Source organism: Rutidosis leptorrhynchoides, chromosome 6, assembly GCF_046630445.1.
Source record: "Rutidosis leptorrhynchoides isolate AG116_Rl617_1_P2 chromosome 6, CSIRO_AGI_Rlap_v1, whole genome shotgun sequence".
Taxonomy (NCBI): Eukaryota; Viridiplantae; Streptophyta; class Magnoliopsida; order Asterales; family Asteraceae; genus Rutidosis; species Rutidosis leptorrhynchoides.
The window spans coordinates 400,583,898-400,601,534 of NC_092338.1; the positions used below are offsets into that span (position 1 = coordinate 400,583,898).

General features: G+C 32.5%; 2 protein-coding genes across 2 annotated transcripts; one reads left to right on the forward strand and one right to left on the reverse strand.

Annotated features, from left to right (window-relative positions):
- The first annotated feature begins 2,014 nt into the window (after positions 1 to 2,014).
- Positions 2,015 to 2,437, forward strand: LOC139852984 (nuclear transcription factor Y subunit B-5-like). Its single transcript, XM_071842341.1, has one exon. It carries the CDS (start codon positions 2,015 to 2,017, stop codon positions 2,435 to 2,437), a length of 423 nt encoding a protein of 140 aa, XP_071698442.1.
- A 9,081-nt stretch (positions 2,438 to 11,518) lies between these two features.
- Positions 11,519 to 15,024, reverse strand: LOC139852145 (superoxide dismutase [Cu-Zn]). Its single transcript, XM_071841372.1, has 8 exons — positions 14,879 to 15,024; positions 13,567 to 13,655; positions 13,362 to 13,466; positions 13,172 to 13,267; positions 12,776 to 12,807; positions 12,616 to 12,691; positions 12,227 to 12,280; positions 11,519 to 11,732 (listed from the first exon to the last, which is right to left on the reverse strand). Exons 2-8 carry the CDS (start codon positions 13,640 to 13,642, stop codon positions 11,710 to 11,712), a joined length of 462 nt encoding a protein of 153 aa, XP_071697473.1. The 5' UTR covers positions 13,643 to 13,655; positions 14,879 to 15,024; the 3' UTR covers positions 11,519 to 11,709.
- Between the last annotated feature and the right edge of the window lie 2,613 nt (positions 15,025 to 17,637).

Sequence of the window (17,637 nt, forward strand, 5' to 3'; positions counted from 1 at the left end):
TAAATAAAGAGAAATGCGATCAGAACGCCAACTCGGGGTTTCTTTATACCGTTCCACTGATCGTCGGTACAGAGATATGTGGCGGACAATTCCGGAACACGGTCATCTTCATAAAACAAGACATCCGTGTGTTCGAACGGAACATTTTCTTTCAAAAGGTTAAAAGCTCCTCTAAACCAACGTCGCGAACGTCAATGTTTTTGAACGTAGCTTTTGAACCACGCGTATAATCGTAAAGTTTCATTTCATTACGGAATTCACTTCCGTAATATACTTCGATTGAGACAATCATCGGCGAAAGGGTCACCATTTTGAGTTTGGAAGTGTGATAATGCAGTTTAAGTGGATATATGGTTATAGATATGTGTTGGATATGTGTTGAGGATGGAGTATAAGTAGGCAGATCGACTGGTCGTCCCTAAAGGCATTCCAGACGACAAGTCATCCCTAAAGGCATTCCAGACGACTAGTCGTCCGGAGAAAAAACGCGCGAAACTTTTCTTTTTTTGGAGCCAATTTTCGCCAGTACAATAATTGGGTGTCTATTTTTCCGGGCGACATTGGTTCGTCCGGGAAAAGCTGGTCAACCCATTCAGGAAAAAGCGAATGAAAAAGCAGAAAATTTTGTCGGATTGTGGCTTGGAAAACTCCTGTCCGAAAAAATCATTTTTCTAGTAGTGTAATCATATTGAAGATTCGTTATATACGGGGTAATCAAACAAAACCTTAATGATGAAGTATATTTATTCACAGAATTAATCTTAATTATGAATCATATGTATTCACCCAGGGCCGGCCATGGTACCCCAACCTCTAAGAACATCAAGCATTGATAGGGCATATTTCAATAGGGCATATTTCAGAAATGCATGAAACATCATTTTAAATAATCTACACTGAACTTATAATTTGGGTATATGTCTTCTCAAGTAAATTCCAATTTATTTATATATAAAAAAAAACAACTTGGCCCTGGAGATCAAGCACCCATAATAAACGTGTTGTTTTTATAAAAAGTTTTTCTAAATATAGCCTTAAGGGCTATTTCTAAGACTTTAAGATATGTTTAAATACTTGTAACTTACTACTAACCAGTGGCGGATCCAGAATTTTTTTCCACCGGGGGCGAAATTTTTTTTAAAACCATAGCAATTTTTTTGAGTAAAATACGGAGGTTTTGGGGCAAAAAATTGAAGTTTTTAGGCAAAATTTGAAGATTTGTGGGTAAAATTTGAAGGTTTTGGGTCAAAATTTAAAGAATTTTGAACAAAATTTGAAGGTTTTGGGGCAAAATATAAAGCTTTTGGGGCAAAAAAAAAATTCACCGGGGGCAAAGTCGAAAAATCCAAAATTTTTACACTAAAATTTCGAAATCCACCGGGGGCGGGCGCCCCCCCTCCTTACACTCTAGATCCGCCTCTGCTACTAACCACACTATTAACTTCTTAAATACCAACTTGCTAATCATTTTGTACTACAAATCATGTATAATTAATTTTCTTAAACATAGTTCTTAAGACTATGATTAGAAAATTTTGGATTTTATTAAAGATTCGCTCAAAATACCATCATGAGACATCGTAAATTTATGGATTGGCCATTTCCAATCCCTTCTTTATTGTTATTGCACCAATTTTTATGTCTTTTTATTCTTCTCATGTCAATACGTAAGAAACCAGTTACTACTAAGTAATTAATATCAATATCAATCTTAATTAATAGACAGATAATAATAACTTAATTAAAATCTCGTGACGTATGTGGATAGTTACTTCCCATGTGACATTGTGATTTGTGATTACGTATCAACCACTAGATTAATCAGTGTTTGATCCAACGGCTCTCAACTCCCAACTGACTCTTGACAATGCATACATATCCGCTTGCCCTAATATATACACACATTACATTATTAATTGGCTTCGTACCAGATGGTTGACCATATATTACAAATATGCATACACAACTATTCCTATTTATGTCTTAATTTACATCTTATACAACTTCCATTTTGATGGATGATTCAACCAACAATTTCATAACCGTTGAAGATGATACTACAAATCAACAAGAAAGATTACTTCCAATCGCGAACGTGGGCCGAATCACCAAACAAATACTTCCACCAAATGCAAAGATCTCAAAAGAAGCCAAAGAGACTATGCAAGAATGTGTTTCTGAATTTATTAGTTTTGTGACCGGTGAAGCGTCCGAAAAATGCAAAAAAGAGCGAAGAAAGACGGTGAATGGAGATGATGTGTGTTGGGCTATTGGGACATTAGGGTTTGATGATTATGCTCCACCATTGAAAAGGTACTTAGAAAGATATAGAGAGGTTGAAGGAGATCGGTCGGCTAGTACTTCGCAAAGAATCGAAGATGAGGCGAGACCATCTTCATCTAAAGCTGAAATTAATCCTAATTCGAAGACATATTGATTCATCATCATTTCTGTTTTATTTTCTGTTATAATTTTGTTGAAATTATGTATGTAGGTTGATTTTTGAGGTGATTATGTTTGTTTGATTTGTCCAAATGGAACAAAACTAATTGAGGTGAATATGTATGTTCAACAGTGTATCACATGACAATTCATTAGTTGAATACGAGTAAATTTTGTAACGCAGTATACATTATTAATGAATGTTGTTCATCAATTTGATGCTTTTTATGAATATTAATTTTGTTAAATTGTATTGTATATAGAATATATATTTTAGTCTTTAACATTTTTACATCTAATCTTTAAGATACATTCAGTGAATATTAACTTATATGTAGTATGATGAATATCTACTTTTTGGTGAAGGTATATTGAATCAGGCGTTCTAACAAGAAATTATTACCTTTAAACCAAATATCTATAGTTTCTATTAAAATGCTATAATGATGATGTCATTATTAGACTAATTTCTTTGTTAAGAAAAAATCAAAAAAAAAAAAAATCTAAGCCCTTAAGGTGATGTCATTAATCTAATTAATGACTAATTAAATTAAATCTACTTATTTATTTATTTCATGTTTTTCAAGAAAAAAATTCACTCTCATTTATTTTTAATTATTATAATATTATTATTTAAATTCAAATATGAGTTCTCTTTACGAGATGTTATATATGTATGCGATATACACGTCTCAATAAAAGGTTCTATGTAGCCTTTTAAGACAAGAAAAATAGTAATTGTAATGAAAATTGGAAGATGATGGTGAGAGAATATATGCAGTTCATTTATTCCGACCAAGTTAAGTACACCAATGTGTCTGTAAAAACAACGAGAAGTTTCTTAGTCGGAATCCGCCGGGTCATTAAACTAAATAATTTTAGCGTTTAAATTTACTTAATACCTAAAATACATCATTAAACTGTTTCGTTTAAACAATTACACGGGTCATTTCACTAGTATACAAACATAAATGAATGAAATCAAAGAGTTTTCATTTCTCTAACGTCTGAAAAGAATTCATAGCATTGTTACGTAAACGTCAAAAGATTCAAAGAGTAGCCGCCGAGATAGAAGAAAGTTGAACCTTTGAGACATTTTAAAACTTGTTTTTGAGCAACAACAACAACACACAGTCTCACAAATGTAGGGTCTAGATTATATCCATTCACATCGTTGCTCGAAGAGAAAGATGGCTAGATTATATCCGTTCACATACTTGAACATTTCCACAATGCTCGAGTCGTGTCACAACTAGGGATGACAATGGATTTTGATCTATCGGATATCCACCTAATTGGATCCACTAAAATAGATATAGATGATATAAATGAATGAATAGCGGATATGGATGGATGATATGAAAAATTTGAGGATTGAATATGTATGACAATTTATCATCTACAGATTCATTCATTATCACCTGAAGTACGTATATACATATGTACATACATACGTGTGTACAAAAATAATATATACATTTTACATATACATGCATATACATTAAAAATTATCAAATTGTTATGGAGTATAAGGATTGTGAAAGATACAAGTGTGTGTATATAATTGAATTGTTATGGTATTCAATATTATCTTAGTTTTTCTTTCTTTTATTATTGAATTATAACAAATCAAAATGCTTATACCAATTATGTAAGTCAATTATACTCCAAACTATTGGAGTGTGAAGGCGATTGAAACAAAGAATCATATTTTGCAGCTCAAGATTTCACTACAAGGAGAATCAAACTCGCGATCGCGAGAAATGAAGCAGAAGATCTGGAGGCTTCAATCACAAGCTCGCGATCGCAAGCATAGGTGTCGCGAGGCGTGAAAAGAGCTGGGCGGCCAGAACTATTTTTCGTTAGGACTCGTATAGCACTATAAATAGACCCTTATGTAACATGTAACATATACCTAAGAATTTTAATTAGTATATTTCTTTGTTTGGCCGTGAATTAAACCAATAGCAATATTGGATATAACCACATTATATTCACGTTTTTTCATTCGTTCTTCGTGTTCACTTAGATTTTCTGTTTATTATTCGTGGGTTTGATAACCAAGTGTTATCAAGTCTTGTTAAGGCTCACTAATTGTTCCTAACAAGTGGTATCAGAGCTTATGCCACGTGTTTACCGGAACAATGGCTGATAAAAGTGATGTGAAGATTGATTGGTTTAATGAAACTGACTTCAGTTTCTGGAAGATGAAAATTGAAGATGTACTCTATAAAAAGAAGCTTTATCAATTGTTATAGGGGGTTAAACCTGAAGATATGCAGCAGGGTACGTGGGATTTGTTAGATAGACAAGCCATAAGGATTGTTCGACTTTCTCTGACCAAGAATTTTCCTTACAACATTGTAGCTGAAACCACAACCACGGGATTGATTGTGGTATTGTCTAATATGTATCAAAAGCCTTCTGCTTTGAATAAGGTTTTCTTGATATGGCAGTTGGTGAATGCTAGGACGATGGAGGTCGGGTTGCTCGGCAGCGGATCGTGTTAACGAGTTTAACTTATTTTATACCGGTTAAAATCAGTTAGGGCTAAATTTGAGGAATAGTTGGAGGCGTTGGTTTTGCTATCTTAATTACCCGATAGTTGGTCTGGCGCTATGATAGCGGTTAGTGGATCATCCAGAACTACCAAGCTTACATTTGAAGGAATCCGGGATTTGAATCTCATTGAATAAATTTGGTGAAAAGATTTAGGTGAGAATTCGGTTCAGTTTTTCGTATTAGTCGAGGGAGAGCTAGATTAAGTTCATCAAAGAGTAAGAATGTGGCGTGTTGGAATTGTTAACAAGTTGGTCAATATAAGTCAAAGTGCTTGAGTTTAAAGTCGGGTGGGAGCGCAATAACTATGGTGATCGAAGATGCGTTGATGTGCCAAGAGGGAGTTCTTGACGGATCTCAGGGTATTAGATTCGGGTGTCTTGTATCATGTTACCCTGTACAAGAACGAGATGGTGAATTTTAGGTGTTATTCTGCTAGATTTCGAGTTGCAGACGGGAAGACACTTGATGTTACGAGTATTGGTGAAATTGTGATTAGACACTTGGATTATATTTAGATCTTGAGGAACAAGACGTTCATCCTGAAGCTCGGAGTAAAATGTTCTCGGTTGGCGTGTTGTATGATGATATGTGTCATGTTTTATTTTGGGATCCACGGTGGATGATGTTTAAAGGTGGTCTAGTAATTGCTCACGGGTGCAAGACAGATACCATGTACATGGTTGATATTCCTTCATGGGAATGGCTAGGTGGAATTGTAGGTGCTGAAAATCCTAGCGGGCTAATACTTTCTATTATTTTTGAGGGATCTTGTTTGAATGGGAGCTCAAGGGAAGTCAAAACTAGTAGAGATTCTGGTCGAATTGGTTTCACTAGAGTCTTCGATACTTTAAGTGGATCATCACCAATGGCAAGTTTGTTGCGACTGACAAAAGAAGATGAACGAGAGATTTTTCTAAGAGTCGCTGTTAATAACACACATACATTGGGAGTTGGCTCATGGTGAAAAATCGAGTTTGTTAAAAGTTGTGTGCACGTATGTGGTCGGTGTTCTAAGGGTGAAATCAAAGGTGATATGGTGGATGATTATGTGTGCGATCGTGTTCTTGTGCAAGGTCTTGATTGGTAATGTTCATGCGTTTGTTGTACCAACGAGTTTATTCTTTGTTATAAAGATAAATCGGGTGGATGATGTGATATACGGATAGATTGCTTGGGCAATCCGATTGCTAGATTCGGGTTAGACTCTGACCTGTTATATCCTAAACTAAGGAGATAGGTGCCGTATTCAAAAAGAGGTTATTGGTCCCAAGCTAATAGCATATATCGGATTATAGCTCAATGGTATTTTTAATGTCGAAAGACTTCACTTACTCGTAGGTTAACGAGTGAAGTGTAACGTGATTCGGGTGTCTCATCTGGCGGTATCAAGAGGAGTCGTAATTAGCGGTCAAATGTTGATGTGGGATTATAACATGTAGAAGATGGGTTTGTTTAAATTCTTCTTGAAATTGGAGATTATTGGAGTGTGCAGGCCATTGAAACAAAGAATCATATGTTGTAGCTCAAGATTTCGCGACATGGAGAATCAAACTCGCGGTCGCGATAATGGAAGCAGAAAATCTGGATGCTTCGATCACAAACTCGTGATCGCGAGCCTAGGTTTCATGGTCGCGAGAAAAGAGCTGGGCGGGTAGAATTATTTTTCGATGAGGACTCATCATTGCGTTGTGATTCTAACGTATAACACTATAATAAACCCTTATGTAACCTGTAACATGTACCTACGAATTTCAATAAGAATATCTCTTTGGTTGGTTGTAGATTAAACAAATAGCAATATTGGATATATAACCACATTATATTCTCGCGTTATTTACGTTTTTGCATTCGTTCTTCGTGTTTACTTGGATTTTCTGTTTATTGTCTGTGGGTTAGATAACCAAGTATCATCAAGTCTTGTTTCCTTACACAAACCATGTAGCAAAGTCTAATAAACTATATATAACAATCAAAGTAGCTCAACGTGTGTGCGGTTAGTAATAATTTAGAAATTTCACATATCATTAGTTAAATCCTACATATACGGTTCAATATCTCAATCAGAGTTCGAAGTTGTCGGTAGATCAATATCCGGGAGTTACTTTATCTTAGCCATAGTCCTTATTTTTAATGTGAGACCCATAATCCTATACGGGTTCTAACTGCTTCTTCTATGTATACTTTAATAATTTCATTTTATATTAAGAATATTGTAACAATTTTTTTGAGTATCCAATATATATTCATTAACCCGCTTAATCAAATGGATGTGGATGTGAACGAGTGAACTAAACTTAAATGGATATGGATTTAGGTAATAAAATAAATGGATACGAATTTAAATATGAACTTATCCGATCATTTATCATCCCTAATCGGAAAAAAGAGATATGATCGTTAGAATATTCTTAACCCTATCTGTGGCATCACAGGCAAACTGTACACTTTTGGTGAAAATATGAGTTTTTGACTGAAAGTGTATTTGACCTTCATTAACCCAAATGTCAAAGTTTTGTGTCAAATATATGTAAGTTGATGTGGTAAAATCTATTGGGTGTGAAAAATAAATTAATATATATATATATATATATATATATATATATATATATATATATATATATATGGGGATAGGATCAATGGTGAAGTAACCAATCGGGGAGAAGCGGGGGAAAGCAAAACTTTTTTTTCGTTTTTATTGAAATTTTTTTCAGGCATCAAGATCACACGAAAATATGAACATTTAGAAAAGACACTTCGTGATGAATGTTATTATTTAGGCGGAAAAACAATCGACAAAAATAACATTCAAGATAATATTGTTCGTGAAGAATGTTTACGTTTTTTTTTCTTCATGTTTTGTGAAGTAAAATTTAGCCCGATTTAGAGTTTAGGGTTTAGGGTTTGGTGTTTTAGGTTTATTCCATAAACTCAAAACACCAAACCCTAAACCCTAAACTCTAAACCGTTCGTTGTAAAAACTCAATCTAAATCTTAAATCTAAACCCTAAATCTAAACCCTAAACCCTAAATTTCTAAACCCTAATATCTAAACCCTATACCCTAATATCTAAAAAACATGATAATTGTTATATATTAGTTCTTCGAGCGTTTTCCCGCCAAAATAAAACCATTTATCACAAAGTGTCTTTATTAAATGTTCATATTTTCATCCAATCTATAATGTTCGTGAACAAAGTTTTTTCAAAAAAAGAAGAAAAAAAAATTTGCTTCCCCCGCTTCCCCCCGATTAGTTACTTCCCTCTTGATCCTACCACTATATATATATATATATATATATATATATATATATATATATATATATATATATATATATATACAAAATATATGATTGGTTGCTTTAATATTCACGCCTCCTTCACCTTCGGTCAATAAACGGACTCAAACCTTTGTTTGACACCCTCTCACGCTGCTCACCTTCACCTCATCTGACGGATGCATTTAACGTTGTGTTGCGTACAGCCTTAGTGTTGATACCTCTGTAACTGTATTACATGATACGCAATTTAAGGATGTAATATTCACGCCCCTTAAAGAAACGTTTATTTAGTTAAATGTCTCTACATGTAGGCACTTATTTTGGTTCGTGTTAAATTGCTAATGCCAAAGAGGGAGAGCACATCCCTTGATGCCAACATATACGACAACTCGAATCCAATTTGCTATTTAGTTAAACACTTTGATATACATATAGTTGGCGCCAAGCTTAAAGAGCAACTGAATTTAGTCAAGCACAAGAGTATCCAATGCCCCACTTGATCAATTTTAATTACAAATATCGATCAATATGATTGCTTATTAAAGAACTCTATGTTTAGTTTCTTCTAGTCATCTAGTATCTTCTCAAACTCAAATACAATTCTGATAAATAACTATATAAGATGGAATCATTTAAATTTCAATTTATATATACAACAACAACATATGACAATATATATATATATATATATATATATATATATATATATATATATATATATATATATATATATATATATATATATATATATATATAAATTGTATATGACAATATAAATTGTATATATATAAGATGGAATCATTTAAATTTCAATTTATATATACAACAACAACATATGACAATATATATATATATATATATATATATATATATATATATATATATATATATATATATATATATATATATATATATATATATATATATATATGACAAATAATTTAGGGTTATCGGTAACATGAGTAAGTATATATAAAGCAATTAATATTGACTTTTTACTGACGATTATTTTTATTAAACGGCGGAACAATTATATTAAACAACTAGCAGGGCGATTGAAAAAAATACAAAGGTATTACAAAGAATCCAACGAGCTTTACAACTACAAAGACCAATTAATCCTAAATTAATTATATCAAGATAACAACAACAAAAAAATGATGTAACAATTCACGGCATGGGAAAACGGAAGGAAACGTCTTTGAAGATATGTATTTTTTTTCTGACTGTCAGATGTTTCAAAGAATCGAAAATAAAATAGCTATGAACTACATTCTTTCCTTGAAGTGGGGAGCTATCTAACCAAGATGGTTCCTAATTTGGAATGTTCATCAAGGACGCTTAGTGAGGCCCAAGAGAAGATGATTGTTAATCGCTCGTCTTTCTCTTGATTGGTCTCCCTATTTTTTCTTCTTTATTGAGGTGTTGTTTCTTAGTGTAATTTCATCATGTTGTTTAGATAATTAGGTTTGGTGTGAGCTTGGTTCTTTGTAGTTCTTGCTTTAAGCTCGGTTCTTTATTGGTTGTTCGCTTTTTCGAAGCTTCAATTTTTGTGGAAGTCTCTTGTTTAATATATGTTATTGTTTCCTTCGCAAAAAAATAAAAAATAAAATAAATAAAAAAAATCATATCATACTAGATATTTAAGCTCCTTCACGACATACATTATCCTAAATAAATTACTTATAAGCATATAAAAATGTTTGTCCACATAGACATTAATTTAAGTTTTTCAAGGATTGTATGTAATTATATCTTAGCAGTTAGCATCCACCTTAGAATAGAATCTCGTCTTAGAATGTACGGAGTACATATGATTGGAAGACGTCTTTTTCTTGTCTTTTTCTTTCTAAATATATTTGATATTGATGCAAACCGCGATGATGACTTAATTCTCAAAGTTTTAGTTGGTTTAATTGGAAGCAACCTTTATATCTATCATATTATCTATAGATTCAAATAGAAAATAAAAGAAGACAAAAAAATAGCACTATTTATTTGAAACTTTTTTGCATTTTTGTCCTTTCCCCCAGATTTTGCATTATGTTAAATTTTACCCTCCTTTTAATTAACTTTTCAATTTTGACCAACCCTCTAATTTAAGAGAGATAACTTTTCAATTTTGGCCAACCTCTTAATTTAAGATATATATATTAATTCATATTAATATTGATATTAATATTAATATTTAATATTAAATGTTAATATTAATATTAATATTAATATTAATGAAATATATAATAAATAGAGAATATCTAATGTAATTTAGACAGAACCGTTGACAAATTACCTTTACAATGAACTTACGCTAGTTCAACATTGATAAAATTACAAAAAATAATATGTGTTTCGTTGTGTTTAATTGACTCTTAATTCAATGATTAAACATTGAATGTTAAATCATTTATTGTTCATAGTGTTTGTTTGTAACATTCAAATGACAAATGATGTTGAATGAAAAAAGAATGTGTATTGAATAATTCAAAGTTGAAACACTCCCTTGATAATTCAACACCTCTATTTTCGTTTATACACTCTTTAACTATACACAAGAACAATTAACAAACACCTATATTATTTTATGAGTTTATGTAAAAGATTAATATGATAATTTTAAATGGTTCACTGTGTTATCAAAGAGATTTTATAAGTCATAATCAAGCGCATAATCGTTTTATCAAAGTCAACCTAAGAGTAATTTCTGGTTTTAAAATTAAATTCAGTTCAACAGTGCTATTTTGATATTCGCAGGTTCCTGTCAACATTGCTTTTGTGGTGATTTGCCTTGTTCGAGTAGAAACGCATCCCACAATCTATGTATATTAGTCGTTTGAAGATCGGCCATATATGAGGTTTAAACTGGTGTCGAGTTCCAAGTTTTTAATCGGTAATTCAAATACAAGTTGTAGTGGTAAACCGAGTTGCTCAGGAAGGTTCGGTTAGTGGCGTTTATGTCATCGGTTATCGATGTTCATTGCTAAAAAAAAAAAAGGGTCAAAATAAGCCAGAGTATTTTTTCCAAAAGATCTAATTACGTTTGACCCAAAACAAAATCTCTTAAGAAACTTAAACTTCATGACCAGCCTATAGCCAACCAAGTTTATTCAATTATTCACGTTAGCTTCAACTCGAAACCACAAGAAAACAACACATAAACGTCACATGTGCCGCCCAAATGTTGAATCTTCTGGGGAAGTCTTGCTCTAGGAAAAGGGTCAAAGAGACCAACAAAGCGAATATTGAAAACTCATCATGATATAGAAAGTCTCGATCTGAAACACACTCCAAATATATTCGACTATTCGACTAGCCTATGGAATACTTTATTAAACTATGCAGTTACTAAGCTTTTAGGGATACAGATACACCAGTTTATATAGATTTTCAAGAGAGCTTTAGTATTCCATGGCATGAAGATGAGCAATTGATCAACCCTGCAATCCAATAATACCTGCAAACAATACTACACTTTGTAAACCATCCAAAGTATATTTTTGTAAAATACAGTACAGTTCCTAAATCCCATTCCAATATTTGGATTGTCAATATTAATAAAATCTATTGTAAACTTGTAATATATAAAAACCAAATAACCACTAAAAGTTTTGTTTAACGCGTATTTGGATCAGGTAACTGTTCAGATGTCAGACAAGACTAAAGGTGATTTTTAAATTGTATTACAACTTCCTAAATCGCTTCATTAAAAAATTATTGTTGCGATAATGTAGCCTTTACAACAATGGAAACAAAGATAAGGAGGATAAAAACAAAGAAATGTTGGTGCCAACTCTATACAACTAAGTTTTTTACAATGTCCCGGTTATGGAGCTGTAGTATCGTCAAGTTTTTTATAGAATAAATTCCGAATCTTTTTACATTTATAATGCTGACCATTAAAGAAAAGGAAGAAAAAAGATATATGGAAGGAATGCACAGATGACTTACCACATGCAACTCTTCCACCAGCATTTCCAGTGCTTTTGCTAAGCTCGTGGCCTCCTGAAAACAGGACATGCAAAGAGATGAAATAATCGCTAAAATATCACGTGCTAATATAAATTCTTTAAGTGCCAGAATCTATCAACTAATAAGTAATATCCCTTCGTCCCTTTACTTGTATCAAGTGTAGAACAAACCCTACACGAGTTGAATAACTCGTGCTCTAAACATTTGTTCAAAATGTGATAACGGTGGCAACATTCATTCTTAGCCACTCAGTAGAAGAAAAAATTTATACACACCCTTTTATTAGCAACTAGCATTTAAGAGTTAATAACACAGACATCATATGTGTGTATTATGGTATAGAATAAAAATATAGAAATGATGTTTACCCTTTCCAAGATCATCAGCATCTGCATGGACAACTACAGCCCTTCCAATGATGGATTGAGCTCCAATTAGAGGGATCTACACAAAGTAATAAACGTCAACTATGTACAATAGAATGTATATCAATGCTCAGTTACAAGATTAAGCCTACAACAAACTTACCTGCTTATCAACAATGGTGAACTTTGCAGTACCTGAGTTGATTATAAACCAATAAGAAGTTAGCATAATATCTTGATCATTAATGAAGTACGAGACCACTACTTTTTCAATCTAAAAGGGTCCCCAACCATATTACAACAATACCATGTATAAACTAGACCCTTAACATCTATAGAGTATCAACTATCACAAAAATTTTGTCCACCTAAGTTCTAAAAGTAAATGGTACTTGTAAAAGAGCGGAAAATGACATGATAGTCACAATCACCACCACATCTATTTACATATGTTAGCAAATTTCATATTTATATGGTAAATGAGAAATATTGATAGGATATTGTATAATTTACTAAGCTTCTAACGCTAAATTTTTAGAATATTTTAAAGAATGTATACCATCTTCGCCTACTGTGACGTTCCCAAGATCACCAGCATGGCGAATCTCATCATCAGGTGCACCGTGCTCTTTTCCATGAGGATTGTAATGAGGGCCTAGTATTAAAAAAAAAAAGGTTAACAATTTTATAATATACGGGCAGTGTGCACAAACTAATTCACTTTCATAATTTCTAAGAGGAACACCTACCAGTTGACATGCATCCGTTGGTAGTGTCACCAAGTGCGTGAACATGGAAACCATGGGGCCCAGGTTTAAGGCCAGAAAGCTCTCCAGTAACAGTAGTGGGCGCACCTGAAACATTTGTTAATAAAAAAAAAAAAAATTACTGATATGTTTATGAGTTTATCCATATATTAATTTGTACAACAGTAAATAATAACTTAAACGTTACCTTCTGCCTCTTGACTGAAGACGATGGTGCCGCTAACACCCTCACTGCTGCTAAGAACTGCAATTCCCTTCACCATTCTTGTATGTGATCTAAACAATTAAATAATGAATCAGGACAAATGATGTGACTACAACTTTAAGACCAATGAATATGTTAGATATCAATAGTTGATATCCACATGATTATGAGGTTTCTATGATTGGGCAGACAGACATATAACATATGTCTAAGAGGTATTTTCAGGTACTAGATATCTAACCCACAAATTCATTTTTGTTTCATGTAATTACTAAATATAAGCCATTACTGGAAAAAAGATTTAACAAGATTTTAATTAATAAATTTGTATTTAAAGAGGAAAAAAAAAGCTATGAGCAGAATCAGCATTATGGTAGTCCATCTTAAAAGATATTTCACCTTAATCAATTTTCATATGTGACATATGTTAAGCCACGTAAAATATGTCACTGTAATCAATTTTCATTTGTTAGGCCACGAAAAAAATAACCAATATGAGCATACAACAACCAAATACATTTGCTCTTCAATTCTAATTCAGCATAATCTGATCACACAGAGGTCACATAACTCAATCATCCTCAAGGCACCAACTTTTTCTATTCGATCATTTATAAGATTAAACACATAATGATAATGTATATTTTTAAGCTCCTACAAGCACAAGATAATATCTGGTCACAACTTCTCTTACCCTGCCTACAACTTCCGAACACACAAAAGACCACAAATACAGTTTATGAATATCCAATGAACAAGAAACTAGTATCTTATCTATTTCGACACTACAGTAAAAACTCAATATGGACAGATCAGTCTCCTACGTAACCTTCTATATAAAATAAATATCAGAAGCAGTTCCTCTCCTGAATCTGCCTTATAGTGTGCGCGTGCGCGCGCGCACACACACATAATATCAATCAAAAGCCCTAAACCCTTCCCTTCTTTAAATTGATCCATGATTCCATTAAAACAATTAACTTCAAACAGTTTATCAATTTCTTAGAAACAAATCATGCGTGCAACACTTTACTCCACAATAAAATCAAACAAACACGTGCACACTCACTATCAAATCACAATCGAGTTTCACCGATCAACTATCTATAATATCAAAATAGCTTGAAGAACAAGGAGGATCGATACTAATTATGAAATCGTCAAAGGAAAATCAAATCAATTAGCGATCAATTCACAGTATCAAATTGACAGATCATACATATATACATATAAACGATCGGAATTCATCAAATAGAGGATCAATATATTACGGACTAAAATTTAGTTAATTTACCTCAGATAACCCCTAAATCCGTGTATGTGTGAGTGTGCGTGACCAAATGATACCTATAGAGATAGGGCACGGTGTGAGCAAATTATGATACCCAAATCGCGTGTATGTGTGACTGTGTGAGTGAACGATGCCTATATTTTACGCGCCCATTTCGCAAGTCTGAGTTATATATGTAAATGATTTTATTAGTCCGTGAAGTATACGCGAGAATATTTAAGTGGGATTTGTTTTTCATTGCTTTATTCGTTTTGTGAAGGTTGGGCCTAGTTATTTGTAGTGTGGGTTGGAAAACCCTTACACATATGTACAATTGACCCAGTTACTTTCTGATTTGGCAATAAAAAACGCGAGTTTGCAGCTGTATCCCATCGTCACTTTCCTCCGTTTCTATGGCGTTTGAAGCAAAGAGACACCGCAAACAACGGCTGTTTCTTCTTTTTTTATTTTTATTTTAATTTAAAAATATTATTTTTATCCTCATTTAATACTTAACTCAATTAGATTTCAACACATCATCACAATACTCCATATTAACAATAAAAAGTAACACCACCAATACTCCACTCAACAAAGTAACACGTCCTACTCATCCAAAAAATGCAAAAACGCAAGTGACACGAAAAGTAACACCGCTAACCATTACAAATGGTCTTAAAAAAACTTTAAATTGAAATTTGGATAGAAAACTGTAACAGACTGAAATCGGGGTTAGAAGTAAGATTACATAATTGCCCTTAGGTTTATATTTGTGTTTAAAATATGCTTTTATTTAATAATATGTTTATTATTAATTGAACATGTAGTTAAGACCAGTTTGTGACAAGGGTCACAGAAATGGTTCGTTTGTTGAATTTGGACTCCGTTAGGACCTCCTAACGAGGTACGAAAGATATTAGATAACTGGTAAATACCCGTGTGTTATGGGGTATGGGTTTATAACCCACATAAGTGTGTAAATATCTGGTTCTTATCTTCATTTCTTGAATATTCTCAAACAAGCTCGTACTTATCTTCATCCCTTCACAAAAACCCTAATTGATCCAAGCTAGAAATTGAATCAAGGGGTTTTAGGAACTGAATTATATCATCTTTGTGATCATTTATCCAGGTTTGATTGATTGAATTCGTGCTTTAATTCTTATGAAATGGGTTTTGGGTGCAAATGGGTTTTTGATGAATTTTGAGCTTGAATCTTCATGTTTTTTATATGTTATGCTTAATTGATGTTAGATATAGCTTCTATGAGGTTTATATCATGTTTTTCAAGTGATTTTGGTGTTAGAACTTGCAAAAATCGAGTTTTTGAGCCAAAAAACGCGAAATCAGCGTGCAGGAGCTGTTCTTCAGCACCCACACTTTTGACAGGTCACTCATACGAGTGACCACACTTTTGAGGGTCAACCACACGTGTGAGGACTCACTCACACGAGTGAGGCCTCAGTCACACGTGTGAGCACAGGGTCAGATTTGTGGAAACTTGTTTTGGTCATAACTTTCAAATCGTAACTCCGTTTTTGATGAATCAAGTATCGTTGGAATCGTAATGAAAAATAATTTCCAATTGTAAACTATTTAGAAGCTATATCAAAATGTATTTGGGTCATAAATAGAGGTATTAGCGTGTGTGGCTAGTGTGCATGCGTTAATTTGTTATTATGGGTTGAATTCTTGATATAGGCTTATGAATGAATGAATGAATATATGATGAATATAGGTTGGAAAATGTAATTATATGTTGCTATTGATGTTCCTTGTCACTTGCACGAGTGAGCCTTCACTCGCACGAGTGAGCTTTCACTCGTACGGTTGAGGCGGTCAACCGCATGGTGAACCGCACGAGTGAGTGACTACTTGAACTGTTATATTTACTTGTTGGATCGTATGTGATGACCCGGGAATTTTCGACCAAATTTAAACTTAAACTTTATATGATTTTGACACGATAAGCAAAGTCTGTAATGTTGAGTCTCAAAGACTTTGAACTGTGTTCATGCATACATTTGACCTTTGACCATTCCCGACGATGCACGAACAACTATTTGTAAATTGATACATATATATATATATATATATATATATATATATATATATATATATATATATATATATATATATATATATATATATATATATATATATATATATATATATATATATATATATATATATATATATTTACTTTAATTTGAAATAATATATGAGTTAATTGTTGGAAATAAATATGTAAAATAATATGCGATATAATGAAAACTACTATTATAAATATATTTATAATATATATGTGTGTGTATATAAATATGTATATAAATACTACTTGGAAATATATAAAATAATATTAAATCTATTTGTTTAAAAATATATAATATATATTTATGTGATAAAACTTGTTATTTAAAACTAATTATATAAAGAGAGAGAGTAAATGGAAAATGAATGATTTCAAACTCAATTGGCAAACGTCGGTAACACTCGGTTGATGTTTTGTTAGTTTTAATATAGATATTGTACATGTTCATGAAGGATTGAAATAAAAGTTGGACTGTAAATTGATTACGAAGGTTTTAGATTTGTCAAAAATATTTTTTTATCTTTTTAGTTTAAATTTTAGTACTCCGTACATGTTAATTGGAACACGAAATAAATAATTATCGAACCTTTTTGATCAGGTTTCAAACAGTTAATGAGTGAACTAATTAATTATATTTAATCTAAAAGTTTGAGATTTTTAGGAACACTTTTATACATTAACTGTTTAGCAA

Bases quoted from the DNA above. Each gene is read 5' to 3' on its own strand.
- LOC139852984 (XM_071842341.1), top strand. From the start codon at position 2,015: ATGGATGATTCAACCAACAATTTCATAACCGTTGAAGATGATACTACA.
- LOC139852145 (XM_071841372.1), bottom strand. From the start codon at position 13,642: ATGGTGAAGGGAATTGCAGTTCTTAGCAGCAGTGAGGGTGTTAGCGGC. The intron at 13,268-13,361 runs GTAGGTGTTCCT...TTTTAATACTAG, and splicing joins CAACGGATGCATGTCAACTG to GCCCTCATTACAATCCTCAT. The intron at 11,733-12,226 runs GTAAGTCATCTG...TATTGTTTGCAG, and splicing joins TGGTGGAAGAGTTGCATGTG to GTATTATTGGATTGCAGGGT.